A 26,374-nucleotide genomic window follows, 5' to 3' on the forward strand; every position below is an offset into this window, starting at 1 on the left:
GAAAACTCAAAAAATTAGTCACAGTGAACAAATGGGTTATAAATTTATGGGGAAATGTTTTAAATGATTTAACCTTGCTTTTCAACTATCAGATATGACTGAAAAGTTTGGTTACACACAAAACTGCTATGAGAGTGTGAGAGGAAGGCCTTATACATAGTTTTTTTGTTTGTTTGTTTTGTTTTTTGGGTCACACCCAGCGATGCTCAGGGTTATTACTGGCTCTGCACTCAGGAATTACCCCTGGCAGTGCTCAGAGGACCGTATGGGATGCTGGGAATTGAACTCGGGTCAGCCACATGCAAGGCAAACATGCTACTCACTGTGCTATAGCTCCAGCCCCATATATAGTTTTATATTGGCATTACCTCTTTGGAATTCAATTTGACATGTCCCATATTTAAATGTACACATCTATTCATCCATCATCTCGTCCATTAACGTATTTTTTTTTCTTTTTGGGTCACACACCGAGATGCGCAGGGGTTACTCCTGGTTCTGGATTCAGGAATTACCCCTGGCGGTGCTCAGGGGACCATATGGGATGCTTGGGATTGAACCCGGGTCGGCCACGTGCAAGGCAAACACCCTACCCACTGTGCTATCACTCCAGCCCCCATTAACGTATTCTTACAAAGATGCACAAAGTCATCTTTGTCACTGCAGAGAATATTAGTACAGGTTTAAGAAATGACTCAAAGGCCAATCAATAGGTAACCATTTATTATCTAACACATTTAACAATTCATTACTAGACAAGCTTTCTTCAAGGCATATGTGCGAAAAAACTGTACAGAGAATTTTATTATCGCTTTTTTTTTTGCATAAAAGCCCCAAACTGGAACCACTCAAATATCCATCCATGGTAAAATAAGCAAATTGCAGCATCAATATAATGAAACACTACAACAATGGTAAAAGACTGAACAGATATATACAATAGGAATGAATTTTAAAAGCATTTTGTACGGCAAACATATCAGATACAAACAGGTATGTAACTGTGATTTCATTGCTTGAAGTTCAACAGGGGAAAAGACTCCATGGCAACAGACTGAACACTGATCACCATGGGAAGGTGCAGAATAATGGCAGAGATTATAATAATGGAAGAACTTCCTGGGGAGAGGAGTGACCTGGAGTGTTAAAGGGTCTCTGAGTTTGTCTATTATCAGTAAGTTGCACATTTAAGATCTGCAACTCACTGCATTTAGTTTTTCCTCAATTTAAAGGATGAACTATTGAATTAAAAAAAAAACCTTGTCAAATTTAATATGTTCTGAATTGAAATAATCTTCAAATAAATTAAGTGGTGATACAGGAGTGGAAACAAGGACCCATGTAATCTGCTCCCATATGTAACAGAATATATATTACATGCTTGCATACATGTATTGTTTTAAAAAGAATACATAAGAAACTGTTCAGAAATTGCCTTTCTGGGGTCACAAAGGTTAGGGAATGGGACCCTCAAGTTTGTACTATTGGAAATTCTTTTATTGTATTCACATTACTGTTTAAATATAAAAATTTCCTGGAGAAAAGGGTGTTCTCAGATTGAATTTTTTATACTGTCCTACCCTGGATGGCTAGCCATCGGCACACAGAGACTGCTCACTTCATACTTCCCCCAGAGGGCAGCTACCTGTCTCTGAGGGTGGAAGTGGGCATTTGGACAAGCATATCAGAGAAGCACCTGCAAGCATCCTGAGGCAGGAAGCGAGATTCTGAGTGCTGGTTCAAGATACCAAGTGAAACAGGCTGATATCTAATTACAAGACTCCTGCCTAAAATTATCTATCTGATATATAATCTGAAACCTCTCTCATGGTGTGGAGGAGAGGATTTATCCTGGTGGACTCCTTTTAATGTGAAAATAAGCTTTCCTGGTAGAGTGGAGACAAGGCTCTCTAATGCCTTGGGGTGAGGAGCAGAATCCCAGGAAGAAAGGGTTCAACCTAGTTGTAGGACCACCAGGTGTGTGTTTTTAGCCTGACAATGCAGCATTGAGATTTTACCTCCGCAACCAAGACCATATCACCAAGGGTCTTACCCAAGAATATTGGGTTCATTTCTGAGAATGGGACTCTATGTTAGTGAACTGTTCTGGTTGGCCTTCAGAACAAAGCCTCACTCTGAACTGTTAGTGTGGGAGGTGTTGGGAAGGAGGGACAGCTTCATGGCTCTGGAAATGCCCTGCAGCCAGATGAGGTTGCCCAGCTCATCCCCCAAGGGAGCTGTTGGCTCAGAGGGTTGGGGAGGAAGCACCCACAGAAACTCCCAGTCCCAGGACCAGGACAAGGGGAATGCATAGCTTCCCAGTCTCTGGCAAACCAATTCAGAGAATAAACCTAGTTGGGATTACGTGTTCAGTTTGGCTAACCCTGGTCCCAAATGTCAAATTCAAAGGGGTAGAATGTTTTCACAAAGTGTTAAGGGCAAGAAAATGTCTGAGAGGGAACTATCTTGGGCAGGAAAGGTCTGAAGGGGAAATGTCTTGGGCAGGAAAATGTCTTGGATAGAAATGTCTTTACAAAGTGTTAGAGCGAATAAGGCAGAGAAAGGTCTTGGGTAAGAAAGTTCTGAGTGGGCTTCTGACCGCTGGCTGAGACATAGAGGGGAGCTATGGAATGTGTGATGACCTGTGCTTGACTCGGGCTGAGAGTACAGGAGCTGAGGTGAGATTTGCATTGGCAGTTGGGTTAAAAGTTCATGACACTACAAAAAGGCCCCTAGAGCTCCTGGGTCGAGCCCCTTCTCCATGAGAATCAGGGTACAAAGAGTGGGCCTGACTGCTTAGAATCAGATGTCAGGTCAATCATTCACATTGAGCTTCCTCCTTGAGTAGGTCACCTGGAAAGGGCCTCGCCTCTCTTCAGCCCAGGAAACAGCACTTCAGCTCTTGACCAAACTCCACCTCCTCTCTGTGTACTTGGGAACATGTTTCTACTGAATTTCATGGACAGGGAGCTTGGAGTGAGAACAACCCTGCAAAATGGCCATAGTACCAGACCCTACCCGCCACTTTCCTCTACTCCCTTTTGTTCCTGACAGCACCCCGAGTTTGTAGTAGATAGAAATCTTGATTTCAGGAAAAATAGACCTATTCTCCAAGCCAAATAAATTAGTTCCTTGACTGGTCTATGTTATTCTAATTCCCCTTTGTTGATGATTATCCCAAGAGTGGACATATAACTCAGTTCTGAAAAAAATATAAAGAATAGGAGACCTGTGACGGCTTCTGAGAAAGCCTTTGCTTTCCCAATAACATTCGGGAAGAATACACAATTGGCACCCTCATGCCCACACCTACACCCCCTTTCTTCCTGCTTTCAATGCAGATGTGTATGTGGCATCAGAGTCAATATAAAGTGAAGCAAAGGCACATGTCCCTTAGGGTGACAGAGTGGACAACAGAGCCAAAGTCTTACTGGCCTGATGAGCTACCAGACCCATGCCAGCATATGCCTGCCTCCAGACTTCCTGTTAAGTAAATATTAAATGACCTTACGTCCTTAGCCCCATAGCTAGGCTACCTTTTACTCACAGAACAAAGTGGTCCTAATTGACACTGGCCATAAATGTTGATGCAACTCCAGTCACCATCAATAGGTGCGTTCAGAACAAGCCTTTGGTTTTGCCTCCTAAGCCTTGGATCTGCCCTCACGAAGTCCCCACTCAACTCTCCTGTCAGCTCTCGACCAGCAGGAGTTTGGCAGAGCCCTTTGCCATCACACTGAATCCTTTCCTTTCCTATTCATAGTGAGATCATTCACCTATGTTCAGGCCACACTTCAGGTGACCTGCTCTGGCCATGAGGGCAGCACAAGTCCTCAATGAGCTCTTGGGCTATTAGAGCAGGGGCCTAAAGAGCAGGACAAAGGGGTAGGTGGCTTTTTCCTCTTGGTGGAAAACAAGTAACCCTTTTCATGGCAGGACATTGGGATGGACTTGCTTTTGGCCATCCATCTTTATCTACAGGACCTTTATGAGCAAGTCCCTTAATGCTAAGAGCAAGAGAGAGCCTGGAGGTAGATCTGGGATGGAACCTTAACTGCACAGACCTGATGTATAACTTTGACACCTGACCTCTCTGAGCCCCACGGGGCAGCAGCTGAGAGTTTCACAGGGATGCTGCAGAGATCCAGTGGGAGAGTTGGTGATGCACCTGGTGTGGGAGACAAGTGGACTCAAAGGAGCAGGGGGTGTTCATTTAGTGCCCTACCTGCCACACACACATAGCAGGAAGCTTAGGTGGCCAGCTCACCTTCCTCTGGGAGCCAGGCAGGGTCAGGACTATTCCCACCAAAGGAATCATATACATGCTTGGTGCTTGAGCGGCTTCTGTGGGTTCCTATACTTTCTCCTTCCCTGAAAAGGGCCCTCCACGGACCTCATGCATCTACCATCAGCTCTCTTAGAGCAGCATGAGAAGCAAAGAAAATGGGGCTGGGAGGCAAAGGGGGGGGATGTCTCCCATCTCTCTTTCACAGGAGTCCTGAGGGCCCCCTGCGAGAGTCTCTGCCCTGCAATTGTGGATAAAATCGCTCACGGACAGGGGCTAATGGCTCCAGAGCCCCTAGGCACTGTTGGTTCTCAGCAAAGCGCTGTTGCTGCCATGGCCATTCAATGAGGGTAAGGTTTCCCTGGGACTTGAACTTTGGCATGACAACCCCCCAGAGTGACCCTGCTGTTGGCCATTAACAGCTATGTCCATAGGTGATGTTGTAGGTAAGGGGACATGGTGGCCCCCAAATAGCTATCACTGCCCAGATGTGGAGTATGGTCTCCAGTCATGTGAAGAAGGCATTTCCTGGGAGAACCAAACCGAGCAGCTGAGAACCAACCAAGAAGAGAGGGGGCTAGAGAGTCCCAGCCAGGAGATTCCAGCAAATGTTTGCCCAGACAACAGGGGGACCAAAAGATTGAATAAGGCACTGAGAAAGGGGTCTAAGAGCGGATGAAACGGGTGGGGGGGAGTTTAGCCACAGATGTGCTGTGGGTGTTGCCATCGGAAGTTCAGGATTCAAATTCCTCATCCTGGATAAGGTTCTCCTGCTCCGTCCAGGCGCGCTGATCTCTGCTCCCCAGCAGCAGCAAATTCTCTCCCTGCCCTGGAGTTTCCCCTTCAAAATAACAGGAAAGGTCAATCCAAGGCAGCCCGAGTGAGCAGAAGAGTCACAGGATCTGGAAGGTGTTTCTTCACTGTCCAAGCTGAGGATCTGGTTCCTACTTAGAAAACCCTGGTACTAAACAAGTGGGCACCAAAGCCTAGTGTTGGGTCAGCTGGAGGCAAAGTGGGAGCAGAAGGCTGCCCACCCCAGAAACTATGGCAAGGCCCCCAGAAAGAAGGCAGTACCAGCCTCCTGAGGGCCCCCTTCACCTCTTGCCTGCCCTGCAGCTGCTCAGCCCCATCTTTAAAGCACAATCTAGGTGAAGAGGTGGCCCATTGGCTGGGTCTTGAGGGGATGAGCATCACGGAGTCACTTCCAGGCATAGATCCCACAGCTCTGCTGCAAGGTAAGTTCCAAGAGTCTTCAGGAGGGTGGGGCTACGTGGCTGGTCTTGAGACTCTCCCTAAGTATCAATATGCGTCACATTAGCCCAGTCAGGAAAGTTATCCAAGTCAAACATGACTCGTCCCCAGGTGTTGACCGCCAGGAACACACAGCAGACTCCGATTATGTTCATCATTAGTCCGGTTTTCACCTGGAAAAATACAGGGACCTAGTCAGCCCTGTGGGATCTGCAAGGCTGTTAGAACCAAGGCAAACTGGATGCTGGGAACTAGTGGGAGAAGAGTGAGGGCTGGTTTGCTGGGCCTCCCTGACCCGGGATGTACTCTGTGCTCACCCCACCCCAGGGAAAGCAACTTACTGTCCAGTTAGCCCTCAAAGCTTGGCCACACAAAGAGGACAGATCTCTGCCCACTCCAGCATCTGGGGCAGTGGACCTTGGGAAGGCATTCTAAGGCAACTGCCCTCAACACTCAGGGAACTCCAGGGGAACCCAGATCTCACTGGGACCAAGTGTTCCCCTACACACCTTAATGGCCCCACAAGAATGCCTGATATCCTGAGACCCTTCTCTGGCTCTTACTGATAATTGTCTACTCTGTGACCTCTGCTGCCCATGAGCCATGGCTTTCAAGCCCCACTGTGGACGTTTTATTGCAAACTGGCATGGTGTGGAGCCTGCAATGCAGTTTCTGGAATCTTCCCTCTGTGAGATTGCTGCCTGCATCCCAAAAATACCCAGGGTGGGCTCTGAGATAGTAACTAACAAACTAACACCTGACAGACCAAGTGCCTCCATTATTCCCAGCCTCCCTGCCTTGCACACTTGCCTCTCAAGCTCAGGAGACAGGCCTCTTTCTCTTGTCAAAAAACTAAAGCCCAGGCAGACAGGAATTTCTCCTTGTCCTCTTTAGGGAAATCTCCAGTAAGAGGCTTCTCTGCTTGCATCCCCTGCAGACACCTCTACAAACCTCTTTGTGACTGTCATTGTATCTCCATCCCACCCTCAATCACAGCCTTGCGTCTCCTGACTGTCCTTAGAGCTCTAGTGAGACTATCTTGACCACATGAAACCCACAAACTCCCATTGCTCAGTGGGGACCCCCTAGTGGCTGCAGGAGCTCCTCTAGGTAGGAAACAGACTCTAACCCAACTCTCAGTTGGGGGAGATAGTTAATGAAATTTGAGATCTTTTCAAAAAGGGGAAAACATTGCATATGAATGCAAGCAATGAGTATAGGTCTGGACATTTGGTAGTATTCTCAGGTCTGTTGACTATATGCATGGTCAGTGGGCATTCCTCAACAAGACCAAAGCATCCTAGCCTACAGAGTACATAAAAGCAACTATATTACCATGTCGGAAACCTTGAGATGTCCATAGGCAAACACAATGGCGTTAGGTGGGGTGGCCACAGGCAACATGAAGGCAAAGGATGCACTCAGAGTACAGGGGAGCATAACGTAGAGCGGGTTGAGGCCAATGGAACGTGACTGGGGAAAAACAGCATGACAACGTTACAAATGTGGAAAACCAAAGCTCCCAGGGACCATTTCCAACAAGCAATCCCCTAATACATGTGTGTTCCCGCCTCTGCGCCTGGACCCTCTGTTCCTGGTCATGTCTCTGCATACTGACTGCCAGACCTGCAGCCCAAAGTCAGAGCCACCACCTAGGGAGGACTTTCCAACACAGGGCACCTACCCTGAGCACCTACTAAGTCCCAGAAAACAGAGCCACTTAGACACGTAGCTTCCTGCAATCCCCAAGTGCTTGGGTTAGTTTCTCTGTCCGCCATAGATGAGAATGCCTACAGGAGCATGGCATGGACATAATCTCTCTCCTTTGTATGCATCTACATGTGTATTTGTCTTTCTGCATGCTGGCATCATTTCGCACATGGAATCCTGTATCTACCTTCTTGACTCAGAACCATAGAATTTAGTCACATGCTCACCACATGTTCAGTTGACACCAGACTCAACACAACTGTTTGGACCAAAGGAATAAAGAACATTGCACATGGCATCTGTGTGTGTTTGTCCAGGAAATAAAATGAGAATGAAGATTCAGAGAACAAGACAAGCTTTATACATTAGTTACCTATGTACCTGTCCCCACTTTCAAAAGTCTAAGGTCATGTGGATGAGAACTCACTGAGAACATCATAAAGTTACAAACTCACATTTGTGCTCGAGCTTTCCTTTCTAGTTGCAGTGTATTATGTATACTTGCATAACTAAAAATAATTCAGCCACATGTATGAACACCTAACAGTAGATGCTCATTAAGTATTTTTGGATGAATTAATAGTATGACTTGCAATATCTATCAATCACTGTATCACTGTCATCCCATTGCTCACTGATTTGCTCAAGTGGGCACCAGTAATGTCTCCATTGTGAGACTTGTTACTGCTTTTGGCATATCAAATACGCCATGGGGAGCTTGCCAGGCTCGGCCATGCGGATGGGATACTCTCTAGCTTGCCGGGCTCTCCGGGAAGGGCAGAGGAATCAAACCCGGGTCAGCCACGTGCAAGGCAAATGCCCTACTCGCTGTGCTATCGCTCCAGCCCATCTTTTCAAATAAATTGAAGGTTTATGTACATAGGAGGACAGACACGTATGCAAAGATGTTTGTTGTAGCATTATAACAGCAAAACACATAGGAAACAGACTTGATGGCCGTCAATAGCAGGATGGTTTAAAAATGCATATATGCAAACAAAGGAGTCCTTTGAAGAAGTAAAGAAGAATCAGGTAGGTTTACACATTAGCATAAGACCTCTCAGATCCAGGGGACCAGAGTGATAGTACAATGGGAAGTGTTTGCTTTTGCCTTGCATGTGGCCAACCTGGGTTCAATCCCCAGCATCCCATATGGTCCCCTGAGCACCAACAGGACTAATTCCTGAGTGCAGAGTCAGGAGTAATCCCTGAGCATCACTGGATATGACCCAAAAAGAAAAAAAAAAGACCTTTCAGATCCAGGAAATTCAATAGTTAAGGTAAAAACGGTAGTATAGAATGATAACATTTATTTAAAGAGAATAGAATACATCCAGAAAGATCTCTAAAAATAGGGCCAGAGAAATATCTCAGTGGACTGAGACTATGCTTTGTATATAGACCACAGCTTCAAACCCTGGCCCCACTTGTCTCAGGTGCGACCCCTGAACACAGAGGTGGAAGAGCCTGATCACTGCCAGATGTTGCCCCCAAACAACAAACTTATACATCCCTCTGACCAGAAATTTTACATGGCAAATGTGCCTTGGGAAAATAATCAGAAATGTCTACAGGCATCTATAATAAAGGTACACACCACAGAAAATTAAATTTTTATTTAATTAGTCAAAATTAATTAAAACAGAAGTGTCTGGGGAAAGTCTAAAAGGCTATGGTCTGTATACACTTCTGCATTATTGGGCACTTCTTAGCCATATATAGGCATTACATTTTTTAAGGGTCACACCTGGAGGTACACAGGGCTCATCCCTGGCTCTGTGCTTAGGGGTCACTCCTGCAAGTGCTTGGGAGACCATATTGGTGACAGGGACTCAAATGGGTTCATCGCATATAAGGCAACTGCCTTAATCCCTGTGCTAGCTCTCTGGCTCCTGTGTTAAGGTTTCAACTTAGAAAGCTATACATGTTTCCATTTTATTAGATATTCTTCAAAACTATGACTTTTAAAAGTGGCTTTGGTGTATTTGTATGAAAATACATATGGTAACTATTTCTCCAGTGCCCTTCCATTGTAGAATATATTTATAGTAAGTCTGTGGTGTGTATCTATATATAATAGATGCTTTTAGATATCTCTGATTTTTTTATTTTATTTATTTATTTATTTTGGGTTTTTTTTTTGGTTTTTTTTTTTGCTTTTTGGGTCACACCTGACGATGCACAGGGGTTATTCCTGGCTCTGCACTCAGGAATTACTCCTGGCGGTGCTCAGGGGACCATATACCATATGGGATGCTGGGAATCGAATCCGGGTCGGCCGAGAGCAAAGCAAATGCCCTACCCACTATGCTATCGCTCCAGCCCGATTATTTTCTTAAGATACATTTGCAGTGGACTGGAGCGATAGCACAGTGGGTAGGATGTTTACCTTGCATGCAGCCAACTCAGGTTCAATTCCTCCATCCCTCCGAAGAGCCCAGCAAGCTAACGAGAGTATCCTGCACACACAGCAGAGCCTGGCAAGCTACCCGTGGCGTATTCGATATGCCAAAAACAGTAATAAGTCTCACAATGGAGACGTTACTGGTGCCCGCTCGAGCAAATCGATGAACAAAGGGGCGACAGTGCTACAGGGCTACATTTGCAGTGTGAAACTGTTGGTCAAAGGGATGTGCAGGTTTCAAGTTACGGCTCCTTTTAGTCAAAGAGTTTTTGAACCAACTGCCCAAATTTCAGCCTTCCAGGGGTTTCTGAGAAGCAGCAAGCAAGGAACCATGTGTTTCTGGCTCCACCTTTGTCCTGACCTTGGGGACATGCTTAAGTCAACCCCTTAAGCACCCAGGCTGTGTCTTAGTTGAAAGGAACCTACTGCTTATTGAGACCTCTGGGATTCTGACCCACAAATCCACCCTAAGTGCCACAGCTACTCTAGGCTTTTGCTGTTTTCTGTGGCCTGAATTTACCCTCACGCGTCTAGGAGGAACGAACTTAGTTGGTGTGTTCAAGGATCCCAGGGCTGAAACTCAGATCTTGGGTCTTCTGACCCTGGGCCCAGGACTCTTTCAGTGCCAGCCTGAGGCAGGTACTTCCGTGTAATGAGTGAGGGAAGGAAATGCAAGAGAAGACCACAATGGACATTCCTGTGCACTTCACTTTCATTTCAGCACAAAAACTTGCTTACCCACAGAACCAAAACCTTCAGTCTACCTCCACCACCATCCAACCCTCCCTGACCCTCACTCTCTCTGCTCGCCAAACAAGGTTTCGGGGAGTTCCCAGTCACTTGGGCCATACCATCTTCCTGGCTGTCCTCTTCTCTCCTATCATTTCTAAATCACAGCTTCCCCTAGTCCTCTTCCTGTGGGCTCAGCTTCTTCCTGCTCTGCAGTCCTCCACGATTGCATACCCAGAGACCACCCTCACTCCAAGCTGGCATATTCTGTCGCCTTAGCTCTCCATTACATTTATAAACTTGGAGCACCTGCTTTGTGCTTAGCACTATAGTCAGTCTGCAGGAAACAAAAGTCAATAGAAATACACTGAGGGCAAGTCCAGGTCCATGTCCAAGTCAGGTCCAGACCAGGATCTACAAGTCTTGAGGCACGTGGGACATGGGTACAGGTTGGCAACATCCTATGAAATGATGCCTGAGTGTTGCCAGGGTTACTTACCATAGAGGCAAAGATGGGCAGGAACAGGGTGGTGGTGGCCACATTACTCGTGCACTCTGTGACCGTAGCAATGAGCAAGGACAAGATCAAGGTGATGGCTGCTGGCGACACAGTATGCAAGGGTTCCATCTGCTTCCCCATCCATTCAGACAGTCCCGAAGCCTGGGAAGCACCAGATGGGGAATCACTGCGGTGCCACTTTTTAATTCCTCCAGGGCCAGGACGGACCCTCCTCTCTCTCCACGGGGCTCAGCTCACCTTCCACTGCATCCTCTGACATGTATTCCACAACAATCTCATCCATGCCCACAATTTCACTCTATCCCCAATTTTCAACCTCCTGCAGATGTGTTTCTAGCACAATCTACTGTCTGGATTTATCCATATTCCTTCTAGAAATTTCCATTATATGTCCCAGGAGCATAAGCCCCAATACTCAACATGCCCCAGACCATGATATGTCTCCATTCCAGAATCTGCCTCCTTCTCTGAGCTCCCAACTTAGTGAATGAGCTTGCTGTTCATATGCTCTCTGACCTAGCAGGCAGGGAACTTTGCCTGGGCTTCGAACCCTTCATTTCTTATCTCTGATCAGTCACCAAGCCCACCCCAAACTTCTCCTATCCATCTTCTGTTCTAACTCAACCATGGTTACCAGAGATGTCAGCCAAGAATTGAGGATTTAGATGTCATAGTTTGAGCTAAGATTTGATCTGGGGAGAAAATGAAAAGTGAAGAGCAGAGCCCAAGGACAGTCTCAAGGAACAGTGGTATAGAAGGGACAGCCATTTAAGTCAACAAAGGATGTAGAGAAGTCACAGGGGTAAAAGGAAACCAGAGGAAAATGGAGATGGGAGAAGAGAGGAGATCAAGGGGAGGGAAAGGGTCCAAGGACTTTGGTGCTCTGGGACTTGACTACTTGATCTCTCGATGCCTGCCCTTCCCAGGCTGCCACTCCAGACATCAGAGTGAAAATCCCTCCAAATTCAGATCCAACCAAGTTACTGTAGGGCCTCAACACTTCAGAGGCTGTCTGCAGAATAAAGGCCAGACTCTGTATCTTGAATTTAAGGCCGAAATAACAGCTGACCTCACCAGCCCTGTTTTCTAATCATCTCCATGCTGATATAGATACCATTGTTCCTTTACTCGTGTGTCACTTCTTCCTAAAATGCTCTTCCCGATATGTTCCCCCCCTCAACACTGAAGCTGGTGCAGTGTTATCCTGAAAGATCTCTCGATATATTTCCTTCTCTAAGCTGTGAAATCTTCAAAAAGGAAGGATGGGCTATGTTTCAATCTCCCTTATGAGCCCTGTGTCTGGCACAATACAGAAAAAAATAGGAATGTTTGATAAATGAATTATGGAGTGATGAATAAATGGATAAATAACCAGATGCACAAGTGACTAGAGGAATGGATCTATTCATCCCAGTATTCATATACTGACTAAACACCATCCCAGTATTCATATACTGACTTTGTCCCAGCTGAGGAAGAAACAATAACAACATAGACCAAATCACTATAGTCTATTCTATTCTGGGTGAATGAATGAACATATGAATATATTAGTAGGTGGGCAGATGGATGAGTAAATAGTTAAACTTATGTATGTATGTATGTATGTATGTATGGATGGATGGATGGATGGATGGATGGATGGATGGATGGATGGGTCAATGGATAGACAAGTGAACAAATGGAGTATCTCAAGCTGGTTTGTCCCTTCTCCTAGCTCATTTCTTTCCTTGATGGGAAGAAGAAAGGTAAAGAGTTTCATTTTGGGGAGTCTTCCCATAAAACAGTTAATGTCCTCCATGTTACTACACCTAGCTAGAGAAAAATAAGTTGTAATAGCAACTATATTAACAAACTGTTCAGTATTCACCAGCATTTGAAAGATATACCTAGAAAAAATTGAAGTAGAAACTCTCATTATCTGCCCCCTGGGCTGATGAGGGCCACTGATTCCCTTGTTTCTGTAAGCTCTAAAGGAATATTTTCTCGATTCTAGGTCCCATCCACAGAGGAGGGCTCCTAGGTGACAAGACAGTGTCTCTGTTCTCAAGATATCTGCAGTTATGTGAAGAAGACAGACCCAGAAGCCTGCAGGCACAGCCCAGGGCATAGGGGAGGAGAAACAGCAGCTCTTTGGCCACTGTCATCCTCTCTGAAGGGGGTTTTGGGTAGCCTGTAGCTACAGAGTTTACCTCGCATCCTTTAGCCAGAGCAAATCCGCCCCCCAGGAGAAGCACAATGCCCCATGGAACCTTCTCCTGGGTCACCTTCCAGTTTAGCAGTGCAGGGGGATAAAATGGAGTTTTCATTTCTGAGAAGAAATAATAAACAGATACAGACACACAACTCAAAAATTAGAAAGCAAAAGAGATATAATCAAGGTGAACAAAGGCCCATAAGCTACAATTTACAATAATCACTGCATTCTTTGCTGGTAAGGATAGGGTTAAACTATAGCACACATTCCCAGTAAGATCGTTTGAAAAGCAATTTAGCAATACATTTTAAGAGTTATTAAGAAATGTATGTCCTTTATACCAGGGACATTCCTAGAATTTATCCTAAAGTAAAAGCACCCTATAGTGCAAAGGGCTGGAGCTGGAGGATGGTTAATCACACCACACCATGTGAGAGTGACCCAGAGCACCACACCATGTGAGAGTGACCCAGAGCACCACACCATGTGAGAGTGACCCAGAGCACCACACCATGTGAGAGTGACCCAGAGCACCACACCAGGAACAGCCTCTGAGCACTTCGGGGTGCTCATCCCACCAAAACAGAATGGGGAAGGGAAGAAATTCCCACAATGCTGAAAGTATTAATTTATAATAATGAAGATTCAAAAACAGCCAGAATGTTCCATAATAGGAGAATGCACTCATCTCCTTAATGTTCTCTCATGCCATTATTAAAGAAAACAAAGTTGAAGTTTCTGGCAAGAGTGGGAAATTTTTGTAGTGACACCTCCCGCAAAAGAAAAAAAAACACAAAGAAATAGGATTCTAATTGTGTGTGTTTGGATTAGAGGTATCTAATATGTGCATTATCAAGTCAAGGAAGACGAGGAAAAACTACAGATGTCATTCTAGCAAATTTGAAGCACTTTTATAAGCACTATTGTAATATGAATAAGATTTCAAAAGCAAAAGAGAGGCCAGAGAGATAAAACAGGGGTAAGGCACTTGGCTTGCATGCAGTAGACACTGGTTTGAACCCTGGCACCATGTAGGGCCTCCTGAGCACCACCTGGAGTGATCCCTGAGCACAGATTCAAGAACAAGCTCTGAGCATCACTGGGTGTAGCCCCAAAACCAAGAGGAAAAAAGATATTTGCTCCAAACCACATTTGGGGAAGGCTCCACAGCCACCCCTCTTGAAGAGGCCCTTGCACGTGGCAGCCAGCACAGAGCCTTACCTTCCTCAGTCTGACTGCAGAAGTTGAACTTTGGCTTCTCTGAAGGCACAATGAACAACAAAATGGCCACAAAGACAGCCACGGTGGCATCCGTGGCATAGCTAGGAGGAAAGAATAGAGCTGCAGTGGCCGCCATCACTCACCCAACCAGCCCCAACCTCTGACCTGAGGGAACAGGCTTGACTGGGACTGAGAATTGAACCATGAAGGCCCAGACCAAGGGCAGTGTGGGGTAGACTGAACCCTGGGTGGGAACCAAGGCCCCACATCCTTGTCATGGCTCTGCCACGGACACTGGGTGAGCCTGCGCAGCTCACTCCCCTCTCGGCCTGCATTGCTCCCCAAGTGAACTTGTCGACCTCTCCTGCCAGATTCTCGAGAATTCTGCTCACCAGGGCAGCCATGGGACTTTGGTCCTGACCCAAACAGACCTTCCAAAAGGAACAAACAGTAACTGCAGCTGTGTCTCTGCCCACATTCTTCCAGTATGTGAAATTTCTCAACCTTCCTTCCAGTCTGACCCTAATCGCTTATTAACCAGGAGACAAACCACAGAGCCCCTTTGTCATCTAGTTTCTAAGAAGCTTCTGGACTCCCTGCCACATGTTTTCAGAGGGACTCACCCTGGTCTGAAGAGACGAGAAAGGCTAGGTTGGAAAGAGCTGACATTTGGAAACCAGAACTCTGGGAGCCCCGCTGTCCAGCCCAGCTTGTCTCTCTGTCCCCCCTGGTCACCCCACCTAGCCACACAGTTTCTCCTCAGCCCGTGGGGGCCTTGTAGTGAAAATGAGTGAGAATAAAAGGAGTCCCAGAACCGACAGAGCCCTCCGAGGCTCCCTGAGCACAAAGCGGGCCTAACCACTTACTTCTTCTCACCCTCTACCCAGGCGAGGGACAGCCAACCGGGCATGAAGCCAGGGTCTCGGGAGAACCACAGGCCCACCAGCAGGAGGAAACACAGCAGGACATTGATCTCCGCGAAGGAGAAGGGCCCCAGCTTCCTGTACTCTTCACGCAGCAGCTCATACGCAGCCTGCTCGTTCGTTGTCCTCTCCACGCTGCAGCCCCAGGACTCTTTAAAACTAGAGGATGCAAAGGCAAGAGAGCAAGGGCAGGTTGGTTAGCTCGGGGGCCCCTGGGACAGAAGAATGGGGCAGTGAGTGGGGAGGAGCCATGGGCTGAGCAGTTGAGGCAGAAAGGAGCAGGGCAGAGGCCAGGCTGGCCAGTGCCAACGGCCTGGAGACTGGCTGCCCCCATGGTCTGCGGGAAGGCCTTGAGAAGTCATACTACAGACAGCTCCGCGTGAGACCAATTCTCCCTCACCAAGACTTGGAGCTGCTGTCACAGTGTCAGGGTGGCAGCCCTCATCAGCTGGTGGCTCAAGGGGATGCAGGGAGCAGAGGCACAGGCTGGCAGGCTGGACACACGGGAGCAGGTGGGTGCTCATATTCAGAGGAGCAGGGGATGTATCTTGGGATCCAGTGGACTTGGGCTAGCAGCAGGTCTGGCTATGCAAGAAGCTTGTCCAGGCTCTGTGTCTGGATGGACTCCCAGGGCACCAGTGCCCAGTGACAGACACAGTCGGCTTTGGGTGCCCTGCAGAATCTCCCTGAGGTGTTAGCATGAGGAGGGATCCTTGGAGGGGGTGTAGTGGTGCCTTAGCCATGACAGGAATTAACCTGGGCCACTGGAGCCCAGATGCAGGCTCCAAGGGATGCACTGAGGTTCCATGGCCACACCCTGGCCACTGTCAGCCTGCAGGTGAAGTGCATGATCATGTCTGTTCCCTGAGATCTCTTCTTGTTGGAGTTCTTCCTGGTGCCCTTCACCCTCTCAAAATCTCTTTGTGACCAGCAGTGGTGGTTGGGGTGGGTGTAGACTCTATCATCCTCCTGGAGCCCCTGCTGGGGACAGGCCACACTCCCACACAGCCTGTTGGAGGACTCGGGGGCCAGAAAAGCAGGTGACAGTAATGGGGTCTCAGACCTGCACAGCTGCTGGAGTCTCCATGCTGAGCTGGCAGGGATATCGCCCAGCCAGGCCCCCTGCAGAGCTAAAGTGACACACAGCCTCTCCCTTGGCCCCCTGTCATAGGGCAGGCTGTGTTCCACCGAGTACTAACCTGCTTCCTGGTGTTCAGGGTAAGGGGTGACTTTGGTGCCCCTTTGGCTCAGCCCATGTTGGTGCTGGGGGATGCCGTGCCAGTCATTGGAGCTGAGCATAAAAAAGAGCCTGTGACAGACCTCCCTGTGCTGTGTGGGGTGGGGTGGGCCCTTATGCTAGAACAGCATATGAAGTAGAAGTAGAGAGGGTGGCGATCCACACCCCAAACACAGGCCGACTCAGGAGCCTCCAAATCCTGGCTGGTACGGAGAGCATCTGTGTCACAACAGTTTCCCAACAGGGAGGTCTCCAGAGGGCCTCATGTCCATTTCTAGAGCTTGGCTTCGCCCTTGTGGTGTGGGGGTGAGGCCAGCTTTCACTGCTTGCTCTACTCACGAGCTCAGCAGGTTCTAGGAATTCAGGGCATCCTGTTCCCAGGCTGAGGAGAGGCCACATCTGCTGGCCCTAACATCCAGCTGAACCTTGGCCTCCAGGCTGTTCTGGGCAGCAACCTTGGTCTTGTTACAGACTAAACTGCACATCCCCTCAACACAGTCACAACCTTAACTCCACCCTGGGAAGGTACTAAGTGGAGGGGCCTTCCAAGATCATTAGGTTTAGATGAGGTGATGAGGATGGGAGCCTCTGGAGAGCATGAATGTCCTTCTGAGACGGGAGAGCCTCGAGCACTCCCCAGCCACGCAGAGTGCTGAGAAAACAGCCTTTCGGGAGCTTGTGAAAGAGCCCTCACGGGAAATCCAGGCTGCCCTGTCCGAGACCTTGGACTTCAGCCTCCAAAATCGTGAGGACAAATGGAAGCCCCCTGCTCGGGGGGGATTTTGCCTGGAGCTGTGCTGTGGTAATAGGCACCAGCAATAACAGCCAGACTGCCTGGGTTCAAGTCCCAGTCCCTTAACTTCTAAACTGTCCTGCCCTGGGGAGGCCACTAAACCTCTCCCTGCCTCCCTGGTCTCCTCTGTAAATCAGAAACAGCAAGAGCACCTCTCTCACTGATCGACGTGAAGACCACACTCAGTCATGTAGCGTGCTCAACACATTGTCTGGTGCAATTAGCATACAGCCATATTGGTCACTGGCATCACTGTCACCTATTGAGGGGGCACAGACATACACCTGCAGCCAGTGACTGCTGAGCAGGCTGCCCATGGCCTGCTGGCTGGGCATGAGTGAGCAAGCAGGACTTTGGTCCTGGAGCTGTTCTGAGACACGGACAAAGAACTGCCATGTCAGCCAAGCTGGGCAGTGAGAGGCAGGCCATGTCCCCCTCCCCGGGGGCCTGTGTGTGCCAGGATGTCTTCTGCCCATGGGTCAACTATAATGTATGCTTTGATAACCTACAGAGATTTTCCCACTCCGCACTGGTTTGGGGGTGTCACCCACTAGCCACACAGGCCCTTCACTTGTCTTTTCCTCTGCTTCCCTGTGAATTAAGGCACAGAGCCCGGGACTCGGGGTTTCGAACCTTCAGTATGAGAGGGTCACCTTTGTGCCCTAGATAGATTTGTGTCTTTGAAAATAACAGCCACCTTTTTAGGGGCCTGGCAATCACACATCATGGTTTCCGTCCGAAGTCTGGCGGCTGTCAAGCCTGACTCTGGTGCACTTGCCTGAGTGTCGGGAACAGGAAGGTAAACTTTCCAGAAGCCAGCCCGTCATCGGGAACATTGTAGGTATTCAGGGGAGATCTGGGTGGATGGATTTGCATGTGGCCAGGCAGTCTGCAGCGACCTGGCCTAGTGGCCACCGGAGACCAAGGGGCAGTTTGTCCAGCAGTCTCCACCCCTCCGAGAACCAGCTGTCCTGTTTGTTTGGGCTGGATTGATGGCACACCTGCTCTTCCTCCCCCCAGTATTTGGGTGGGGGCAGGGGACAGGGAGGGCCTAGGAAAGGGGCCCACAGACGAGGCTGCAGGGACTGAGGAGCAGGGCTGTGACATGCCAGGAAGCCAAGGCCCAAATCAGCAATGTTGGGGATGGTGTCGCTGGGGAAGCAGCCACACACTGGCCTTGGAGGCTGAGGTAGAGGTAGCAAGCCAGGAACAGCATGTAGGAAAAGGAATGCTATAGGCAAAAAATGGAGTGCCTGAAGGTTGGGTTGCCAGAGACAGGCTGTAGAAGTAACTAGGCTGGGACTCTGGGGGTCCCGCAGGGCTTTTCTACAGGGATGCGGAGTGAGAAGGGGGCCACATGTCAGCAGCTCAGACTCACCTGAATCCCATGTAAGTATAGTGGAGCCACAACCAGGCAAGCAGCAGCATTATCAGCATGTTGGGGAAGGCGAAGCCAAACCAAGAGGCAAAGTTGACGAGGTCTTTGCTGCCGGGAAACAATCTGCAGGGAGAAACCTGGGTGCACATCTCCACGGAGGCTGGGCCCCGCAGAGCAGCTGGCCAAAGCACTGGCTGGAGGCCACAGCTGGTCCCACAGCCCCTGCAGGCCAGTCACCCCAGCCCATTGCCTGGCCTGACCCCAGCAAGCAGAGACCCCAGAACATGGCCTCATGGCACAAGATGAGCCTGGGGAGTGACCAACTGACCCTCCTGTGGGCCCAGACCTTGCTTGGAATTTCCTGAAGTTATTACCTTCCTCCAGAGGAGTTACAGCTTAGTCCTGGACATCTTTACTGCTACTGTGACCCTATATGGGGCTGCATGACTGAAAGTGGCACTTGTTTTTAAATTTTTCTTTAGGTTGATCAGTCAAAGTTGAATTTGTAGGCCTATTTTATATGCCTGGGAACCACATAAAAATTTCTCAGGCAAAAAGGAATTGGACTTGGAGACCATTTAAGAAATCCTGCCTTAGTGCACTCCTAGCTCTGGAGGTAAACTGGGCAGATGTGGGGTGGGGGGGCAGGATCAAATAGGATTTTTGCAAGGGAAGGGGCTTTCTTACTCAGGTGGAACCAGAAGACACTTCCTGGGATCTGGAGGAATGTCACTCGTATTCCAGGCCCAATCCCCCCGCCCCACCTTTTAGCCCTGTGGCGTCCAAGCAGACACCCAGCTTTCCCCAGTGAGTCCAAACAGGGAGGACAGCACTGCAGGGACACTGGGGAGAGCCGTGAGACTGCCATTGCAGAAAACACTCCCGGCTCAGAACAGTCTGCTGCTTGGACCTGATGCTCTCCTCTTGCTATCTGGGTGCTGGTCAGGGGCAGTCTCACGGCTCTCCCCAGTGTCCCTGCAGTGCTGTCCTCCCTGTTTGGACTCACTGGGCCCATCTTGTTTTGTTTCATCTCTTTGTGTCACTCCTGCTCTCTCTACCCCGTGGACTCATTCATGCATTTGGTGGACCTGCCTGTGGCTCCCCAGGCACCTGCCTCTCTCTGCAGACCAGGCAGGGCCCAAGTTTCCCTGACTTCTGCCATCTCTGCCCCCTTGGCATATGGGCCAGGCCATAACTGGGATCCTCAAGGTTGGTCTCCCTTTGGGCCAAAGCTGGAGGGTTCCAGACCATTCCTGCAGTTTCCCAGCAGCCTCCGAGAGGTACAAATGTCACCTTCCAGGGAAACCTGAGGGGCTTGGAGGGGTCCTCCATGTGATGGGCTCAGCATTACTAACAACTAGAGTCTGGGAGCCAGCTTGGAGGGCAGCATTTCTTGGGGGCAGAGGTGGGGTTATTTTCTGCAAGTTTTGGCCAACACCCAGCTTCTCACACTACCTCATTATTCCCTACTACATCAGCCCCCAGCTCAATCCATGTTCCCCGTCGAGACCCTGAGCCCAGAGAAGAAAGGCGAGACTCTCCCCAGCAGTAAGCCCCGGCTGTCTGCTCCCGCCCCAGGTATCCTGTGGGGAAGCAGAGCTGGGCTCACAGAGGCTGACAGGAGTGCATCCTCCCACACCTGCCATGGGGGACCCAGCAAAGGAGGAGGGAGAGGGTGAGCCCTCAAGCCCGGTTCCTGTTCCCACAAGGCATGACCAGTGACTCACTCATGCATCTGGCCCAGGAGCACCACATTGGGTCCCGTCCCGGTCAGGGTGGCGGTGCCTCCGATGCTGGCCGCGTAGCACACACACAGCGTCATGGCCTTGCACATGCTCTTCCTGTCACGCTCCTGCTGCTGCCTGGTGGCAGGGCCTTCAAAAATCACTTGGTTCCCTGTGGTGGGCACACCTCCATAAGCTGAACCGACCCTGGTGGCTGCCGCCCAGCTGCTGACCTGTGAGGGGCCCCCCGCCAGTTCTGCTCCCCAGGTGCTCCTTGGCGTCCAACCCCGAGTTCTTGTCTGACCCACCGTGCTTCCTGCAGTCTCTTCACATGGCTTCCCTGAGGCTCCTCCAAGATCCATGCCAATCCTGCAACTTCAGATGCATACCCTCTTCTCTCCTGCTTCCCTCCCGCTGCTTAAGCTATTCCATCCCGCCAGGGGCCAGCCAAATTCATCTCAGATGTCCCCTTCTCCTAGCAAGGCCCCTGCCATTTCTGAGCCCCGCTGGTGCCTGGCTAATGGCACCCCATGGCTGAACTCTGAGCCCAGGAGCTGTGCAAGGAAATTTCTCCTGCCCCACTGTGCCCCTTGGGCTCACAAGCACCAGGCCATCAGCATGGGCTCGCACAAGCCTGTGCAGGGTTCCGGGATGGGTAGTGAACCGGGCAGAGACGCTGCCCAGCAAAGAAGCCAGGGTGAAATGACCAGCTCCAGGAGCTGTGCCAGCAGAGCAGAGCAATCTGACCTGTTTGCTCAAAGCTTCCCTGCAGACAGGAGGAGAAACAAGTGCCAAGGGGCCCCCAGAGGGCAGATGCCCAAGTGCGTAATGGGAATGAGCTTGGGTTGAATTCTGGCAGGAACTACAAGTGGAACTTGCAAAGCAATCTGCTTAAAAAAAATTCTCACTTTTAGGCAATCATGGCATTCCTAAAACTTACAGGAACAGCACTTGCTGTGTTTTTAACAATATGCCTGTTTAAAGAAGCCCTCCACAAAGCAAATAGGTAGCCAAAGCTTTTGGGCCCAGAGGGGAAGACTGTGACAGAGGATTCCCACGGTGCAGTGCTGTGCTGGGGGCTCACCTGGAAGCTCACTGTTCTTGCCTTTCTCAGCCAGCTCCAGAGACCCCAGGCTAGCCTCCACAGAAAGGCTCGTGGCCTCCATCTGCTGCAGTATGGCCTCCACGATGGGTACCATCATGGCGGTGGTGGCCGTGTTGCTGATCCACATGGAGAGAAACGCCGTGGCGCCCATGAAGCCTAGCATCAGCCTGCAGAGGACAGGGAGGGAGGAAGGAGAAGCAAGGAACCCTGGCCCTTGGGAGCAATGCCTACAGGGATGCTCAGGCACAACCTGAGTGCAGAGGCCAGTCCAGTTCCGGGAGATTCAGGAGGGGATTAGGTTTGAGTGCTCCCTTTTCTCTTCCTCCTTCAATAGCACTACTCTGCTCAAGCCAGGATCACTGTGAGGCCTCTCTCAGGTCCAGCTGTGGTCCTAGGAGCACCCTCACCCCATCCAGCAGGAAAGGCACCAGCATTCCAGATAGAATCGCCCAAGGTGGGGAGCTGGCCCAGATACAGTGCTGTAGGTGACCTGGAGCAGCTTCAGCCTCTACTTCCTGCTTCCCTCTCCCATGTTCAGAAGGTTTTGCCAAAAGGGTGGGAAGGGTAGGGACCTGTGGAAGGGGTGCTGAGACCACTGCCCTGCCACCTCATTCCTTGCTTATTATGGCACACACTTTGCGGCCTTCTGCTCTACTATGAACCAGGTCCAACAAACAGTGTTCAGGAACATTGCTCCTTTCATTCACAGCACCCCCATCTCCCACCTCTGCTCCACCTGTCATCTGCTTAGAAAATTCCCAAGGTCCTTCCAGACCTGCTCCATGACCTTTCCGGTGGTCTACCACCCCCCCTTCACAGTGCATCTCCCATCCTTTTCTAATCTACCTCCAACACACATCAAGGGTTGGATTCAAAGGGCCTGTTTCCTTGTCTGTCCTCTCTTTAAATCCTGAGCAGGCCAAGAGTCTGATTCTCCATGTGCCACCACCCACCCTTGCTCCCCTGCACAAGCAAGGGGCTCTGAAGAGAGTGGCTAGTGGAACACAAATTCTCCAGTCTCTGTGTCACATGTGGTTAGGGTCCAACTCAATTCATGAATGTGTCTGACAGAGGGGTCTAGGGGCACCCCTGCACCAAGGTTCAAGTTGCTGTTCATGCAGGTTGACCTCATGAACCCCCAAGAACCACATTAATGTACACTCAGAGGAGACCCTGAGTTTCTATGATTAATTTTCATATGATTAATGTTTCCAAACATATATGTTCATATGATAATGTTTCTTGGTACCTTGGTACTTTGAGGTACCAAGAGGCCAGGACAGATAATGCCATGGACATCAGGAAGCCATGGTCAGCAGACGTTGGGAAGGGGTTGGGAGCATACTGGGAACTTCCTGGCCTTGGGAACAAACGACCTCCAACTTCCAGATGGAAGTCGATGGGAAAATGCTGAGAACAAGAATTATGAGGCTCCACAGTTTTACAGTTTTATAATCCCAGAAAAATGTAATGGCTTTTGGGATCTGTGGGTGCAGTGTGAACCACACTGGCAGTGGCAGTAGCCCGGCTGTCTGTGCTGGGGTGAGGTTTTTGGAAGTACATGAAGAACTATATGCACAACCAGAGTTGGCTATGTGTTAGGTGAGTGCTTTAACTCTGTACTATCTCTCCAGCCCCCTCCAAATGCAATGGCTTTGATTTCACCCTGCACCCATCACTGGAGAAGACTGATGCCATAAAAGGGCTGAGGCCTTTGCTCAAGAGACAGGGGCCCTGGGGCTGGAGCAATAGTACAGTGGGTAGGGTGTTTGCCTTGCACACAGCCAACCCGGGTTTGAATCCCAGCATCCCATATGGTCCCCTGAGCACTGCCAGGAGTAATTCCTGAGTGTAGAGCCAGGACTAACCCCTGTGCATTGCCGGGTATGACCCAAAAAGCAAAAAAAAAAAAAAAAGAGAGAGAGAGAGACGGGCCCTTTGCTCAGGGAGCCTGCAGTCTGCATATATAGGATCTCATGCAGTGATTGATGTGTGTACATACAGGATGGTCTTACTGGGAACTACCCAACCCCAGCTTCACAGAGCTTGACTGGGACCCCATCCTGAGGGATGCCACTGCCTCTGAGTTCCTGGGTGGAGGTACAAGGCCTCAGACAGGCAACGCCCAATCCCAGCAAGCATGACTTACTTACCCCTCTGCCCAAGCCCTCTCGATTTACTGGGCAGGGGAATCTGTTGTTCTGCCAAGGACTATTTGGTTATTTATAACATCATTCATAGGCCATACAACACAGGGAATGAGAAAGGCAGCCACCAAGAAGCATGTGCCATGCATCTGTTCCATCATGTGCTGGGGCCAGACCTCACAATTTCCTGAGCCTTTTATGGCTATGGGTCAGAACCGCCCATCACTGTGTTGTTGGAATAATACTCAACTTCCAGAACTGTGGCAAGTTAAATAAGGTAAGAAGTAAGGGCCAGGGGGAAGACTCAAAGGGCTAGAACACTTGCTTTGTATGCAAGATCCTGGTGTTAAATTTCTGGTACCGTGTGGTCCCCAAATACTGCCAGGAGTGCCTCCCAAAGTACCACTGGGGATGTCCTTACCCCTGTTAAAAGAGACAAGAGATAAGCTCCTAGTTTTGTGCTGGGCCTTGCAGATGCCCAGTATATCTGAGTATACCCAAGTATACCCAAATATATCCGGGTTTCTGGTTCTGTTTCCTTCCCAGCTTGGGCAGAAATGCTCGTGACAGGTGGGGAAGATCTGGGAGATGGGTAAGAAGTAGAGGTTCTGAGTGATGAGCAGGAGTTGAGGTGACCAGCTTCTTCATGGGGGGAAACAGAGGTGCCACATGAGGAAGAATGACTGGGCAGGTGATCCACCTCAACCCTGCTTCGCTGACACGGTGACAACAGTGCCCCATCTGGTATGGCTTGTTCCCACCTGCACCCATCTGTTTCCTGTCAAGTGCCGGAAGCCTTGACCTAGGATGCTTCCTGGATGTGTAGGCACTAGACCTGCTGTGTTGGAATATTTCCCCTTTTCCAGCTGCCTTCTGGAGTTTTGTCACAGAAACCTTTTGTCACAGAAACCTAGCTGATCTTTGACCCCACAGATCTAAGGTGCTAGCCAGGCTTTGATTTGACATTGTAGATTCCAGGCTGCAGCCCAGCCTGGCCTTTGGGATGTAAATCCGAGTGCTTTCAGTCCAAAGAAGGCTTTGGTTTTGCTTTTGTATCTTCTTTCCGGGGGGCCTAGATTAAGGGCCTGCAGATAGGAGAGAATTATGTTGCCTCAATGTTCTTCCTGTAAGATCTTTTGGTGCTTTGGGTGACGTCAATGTATTGCGCCCTTTGGAAGGGCCATGATCATAAAAGGGGTTCGGAGAGAAGGCGAGGGGGCGGAAAGTGTATAGAGGGCGGACAGGTATAGAGAGGATGGTGAGTGTATAGAGGGAAGACTGGAATAAACTGCAAGTGAGACCAACCATCTTGGCTCCGTTCCTTCCTTCGCCTGCCACGTCTTTGCCATCAACCTCCCCGGGGTGGGGGAAGCGGCCGGAGGCTACCGAGCTCGGGTGGTGGGAGAGACAGCTGCTGCCCTAGGCCCTGTGCCTGGCTCGGTGCGGTGAGGCGTCCCTTCCCTCGCCCGCGCCTTTTCTTTTTATTTTTATACAACTGGCGTCCCTGGGTGGGCACGAACCACCAACCTTTCGGAAATTTTTGTAATTTTGTAAACAGGAAAGGGGGAGTTGTTGGATATCATTGGTTCCTCCTTTCTCCCCTTGCCACTAGGAGCTTAGGTATGGCCACACCCATCAAAGTTATGTTCATACAGACAAAAGAGTAGAAATAAGCCTGGTATGGCAATTTAAAGATAATCAGTGTATGGATGCAATAGATTTTTTCTTACTGCTTCATTTTAATTTGGATTTTTAACCTGATGTATTTTAACGGATATTTAACTCTTTCTGTTGTAGCTTGTGCGCCCTTTTGATTTCCTGTAGATTAGAATTATGCTTTATTTTGTATAACACTCATGTTGTAAAATTTGACTGAATTTTTATGGGATAATGTTAAGAATCATTTGTTAGCGTATAATATATATATATGAGCAGTTAGAATAATGGATTTGTAAATTCATAGTACCTGTAATAACTATCCTTCTGGTATTGGGTTTTCAGTTATATAGCAAAGTATTTTTGATGAGTTAAATCTATGATTTTATATGTATGAGTGAGATATTGTCTTTCTCCTCTCTTCCTGTCTTTTGAATAGTTTAGTTTATAGCCATGTCTTTTTGTATGGACAAAGGAAGACATTTAATATTATGCCTTTGCAATTGGGATTTAATTGGCTTTGAATATTATTAATTCCTGGGCATCTGCTTTCTTGACTGTAGCCTTGGCTGCCCTCAGTTCCCAGCCCTCTTAAAAGGCAGGGTCCCAACGTGGGACGAAGAAGGACCCAGGGCAAGCGGTAAGTTGTGTGCTACCCTGGCATCGAGATGGGCCTGGCCAAAGCGCCTAATGCTTAACTATATGTTAAGAGCTTGGTCATGGGATGTCATTTCATGATCCAAAAGCAACGACGAGACAGGGCCCTGTAGGGCTAGGAAAGACTAATCTGGCCTGAGCACTGCAGTCTGAGATCGAGGTGACTCCCGGAGAGCAATTCTAAAAGTTTAATGCATCTCTTGCTATGCCCATACAAAATGATTAATATTGTGAATGCTTACATATTTGTCAGACAAGGAGAGGAGAAACACAACCATTGGGATTTCATCCTTGGATGGGTCCTGCTGAAAGCGTATCTGTCCTAGAGAATAGATGTTCTGCCAGTGTTATTGAACTTTTTGTGCCTAGCATTTTATTTTATGGTTAAAATCTGTTCTAAACAAAAAGGGGGGAGATGTTGGAATATTTCCCCTTTT

At 49.1% G+C, this 26,374-nt stretch overlaps 1 protein-coding gene across 2 annotated transcripts in view; it reads right to left on the reverse strand.

Annotated features, from left to right (window-relative positions):
• Nucleotides 1-705: 705 nt before the first annotated feature.
• The window catches only part of SLC13A5 (solute carrier family 13 member 5), a 36,090-nt gene continuing 10,421 nt past the window's right edge, over nucleotides 706-26,374 (reverse strand). The window contains exons 4-12 of one of the 2 annotated variants that reach the window (XM_004604951.2): nucleotides 21,457-21,644; nucleotides 20,376-20,544; nucleotides 18,649-18,771; nucleotides 15,184-15,399; nucleotides 14,318-14,418; nucleotides 13,092-13,210; nucleotides 10,879-11,040; nucleotides 6,872-7,009; nucleotides 706-5,709 (exon numbers count right to left, since the gene is read on the reverse strand). In XM_004604951.2, the coding sequence (XP_004605008.1) occupies nucleotides 5,578-5,709; nucleotides 6,872-7,009; nucleotides 10,879-11,040; nucleotides 13,092-13,210; nucleotides 14,318-14,418; nucleotides 15,184-15,399; nucleotides 18,649-18,771; nucleotides 20,376-20,544; nucleotides 21,457-21,644 (1,348 nt within the window). In that variant the 3' untranslated portion in view covers nucleotides 706-5,577. The remainder of the gene's footprint in view (nucleotides 5,710-6,871; nucleotides 7,010-10,878; nucleotides 11,041-13,091; nucleotides 13,211-14,317; nucleotides 14,419-15,183; nucleotides 15,400-18,648; nucleotides 18,772-20,375; nucleotides 20,545-21,456; nucleotides 21,645-26,374) is intronic. The other variant, XM_004604952.2, reaches the window with a different exon arrangement.

The sequence above is a fragment of the Sorex araneus genome, chromosome 3, assembly GCF_027595985.1.
Source record: "Sorex araneus isolate mSorAra2 chromosome 3, mSorAra2.pri, whole genome shotgun sequence".
Taxonomy (NCBI): domain Eukaryota; kingdom Metazoa; phylum Chordata; class Mammalia; order Eulipotyphla; family Soricidae; genus Sorex; species Sorex araneus.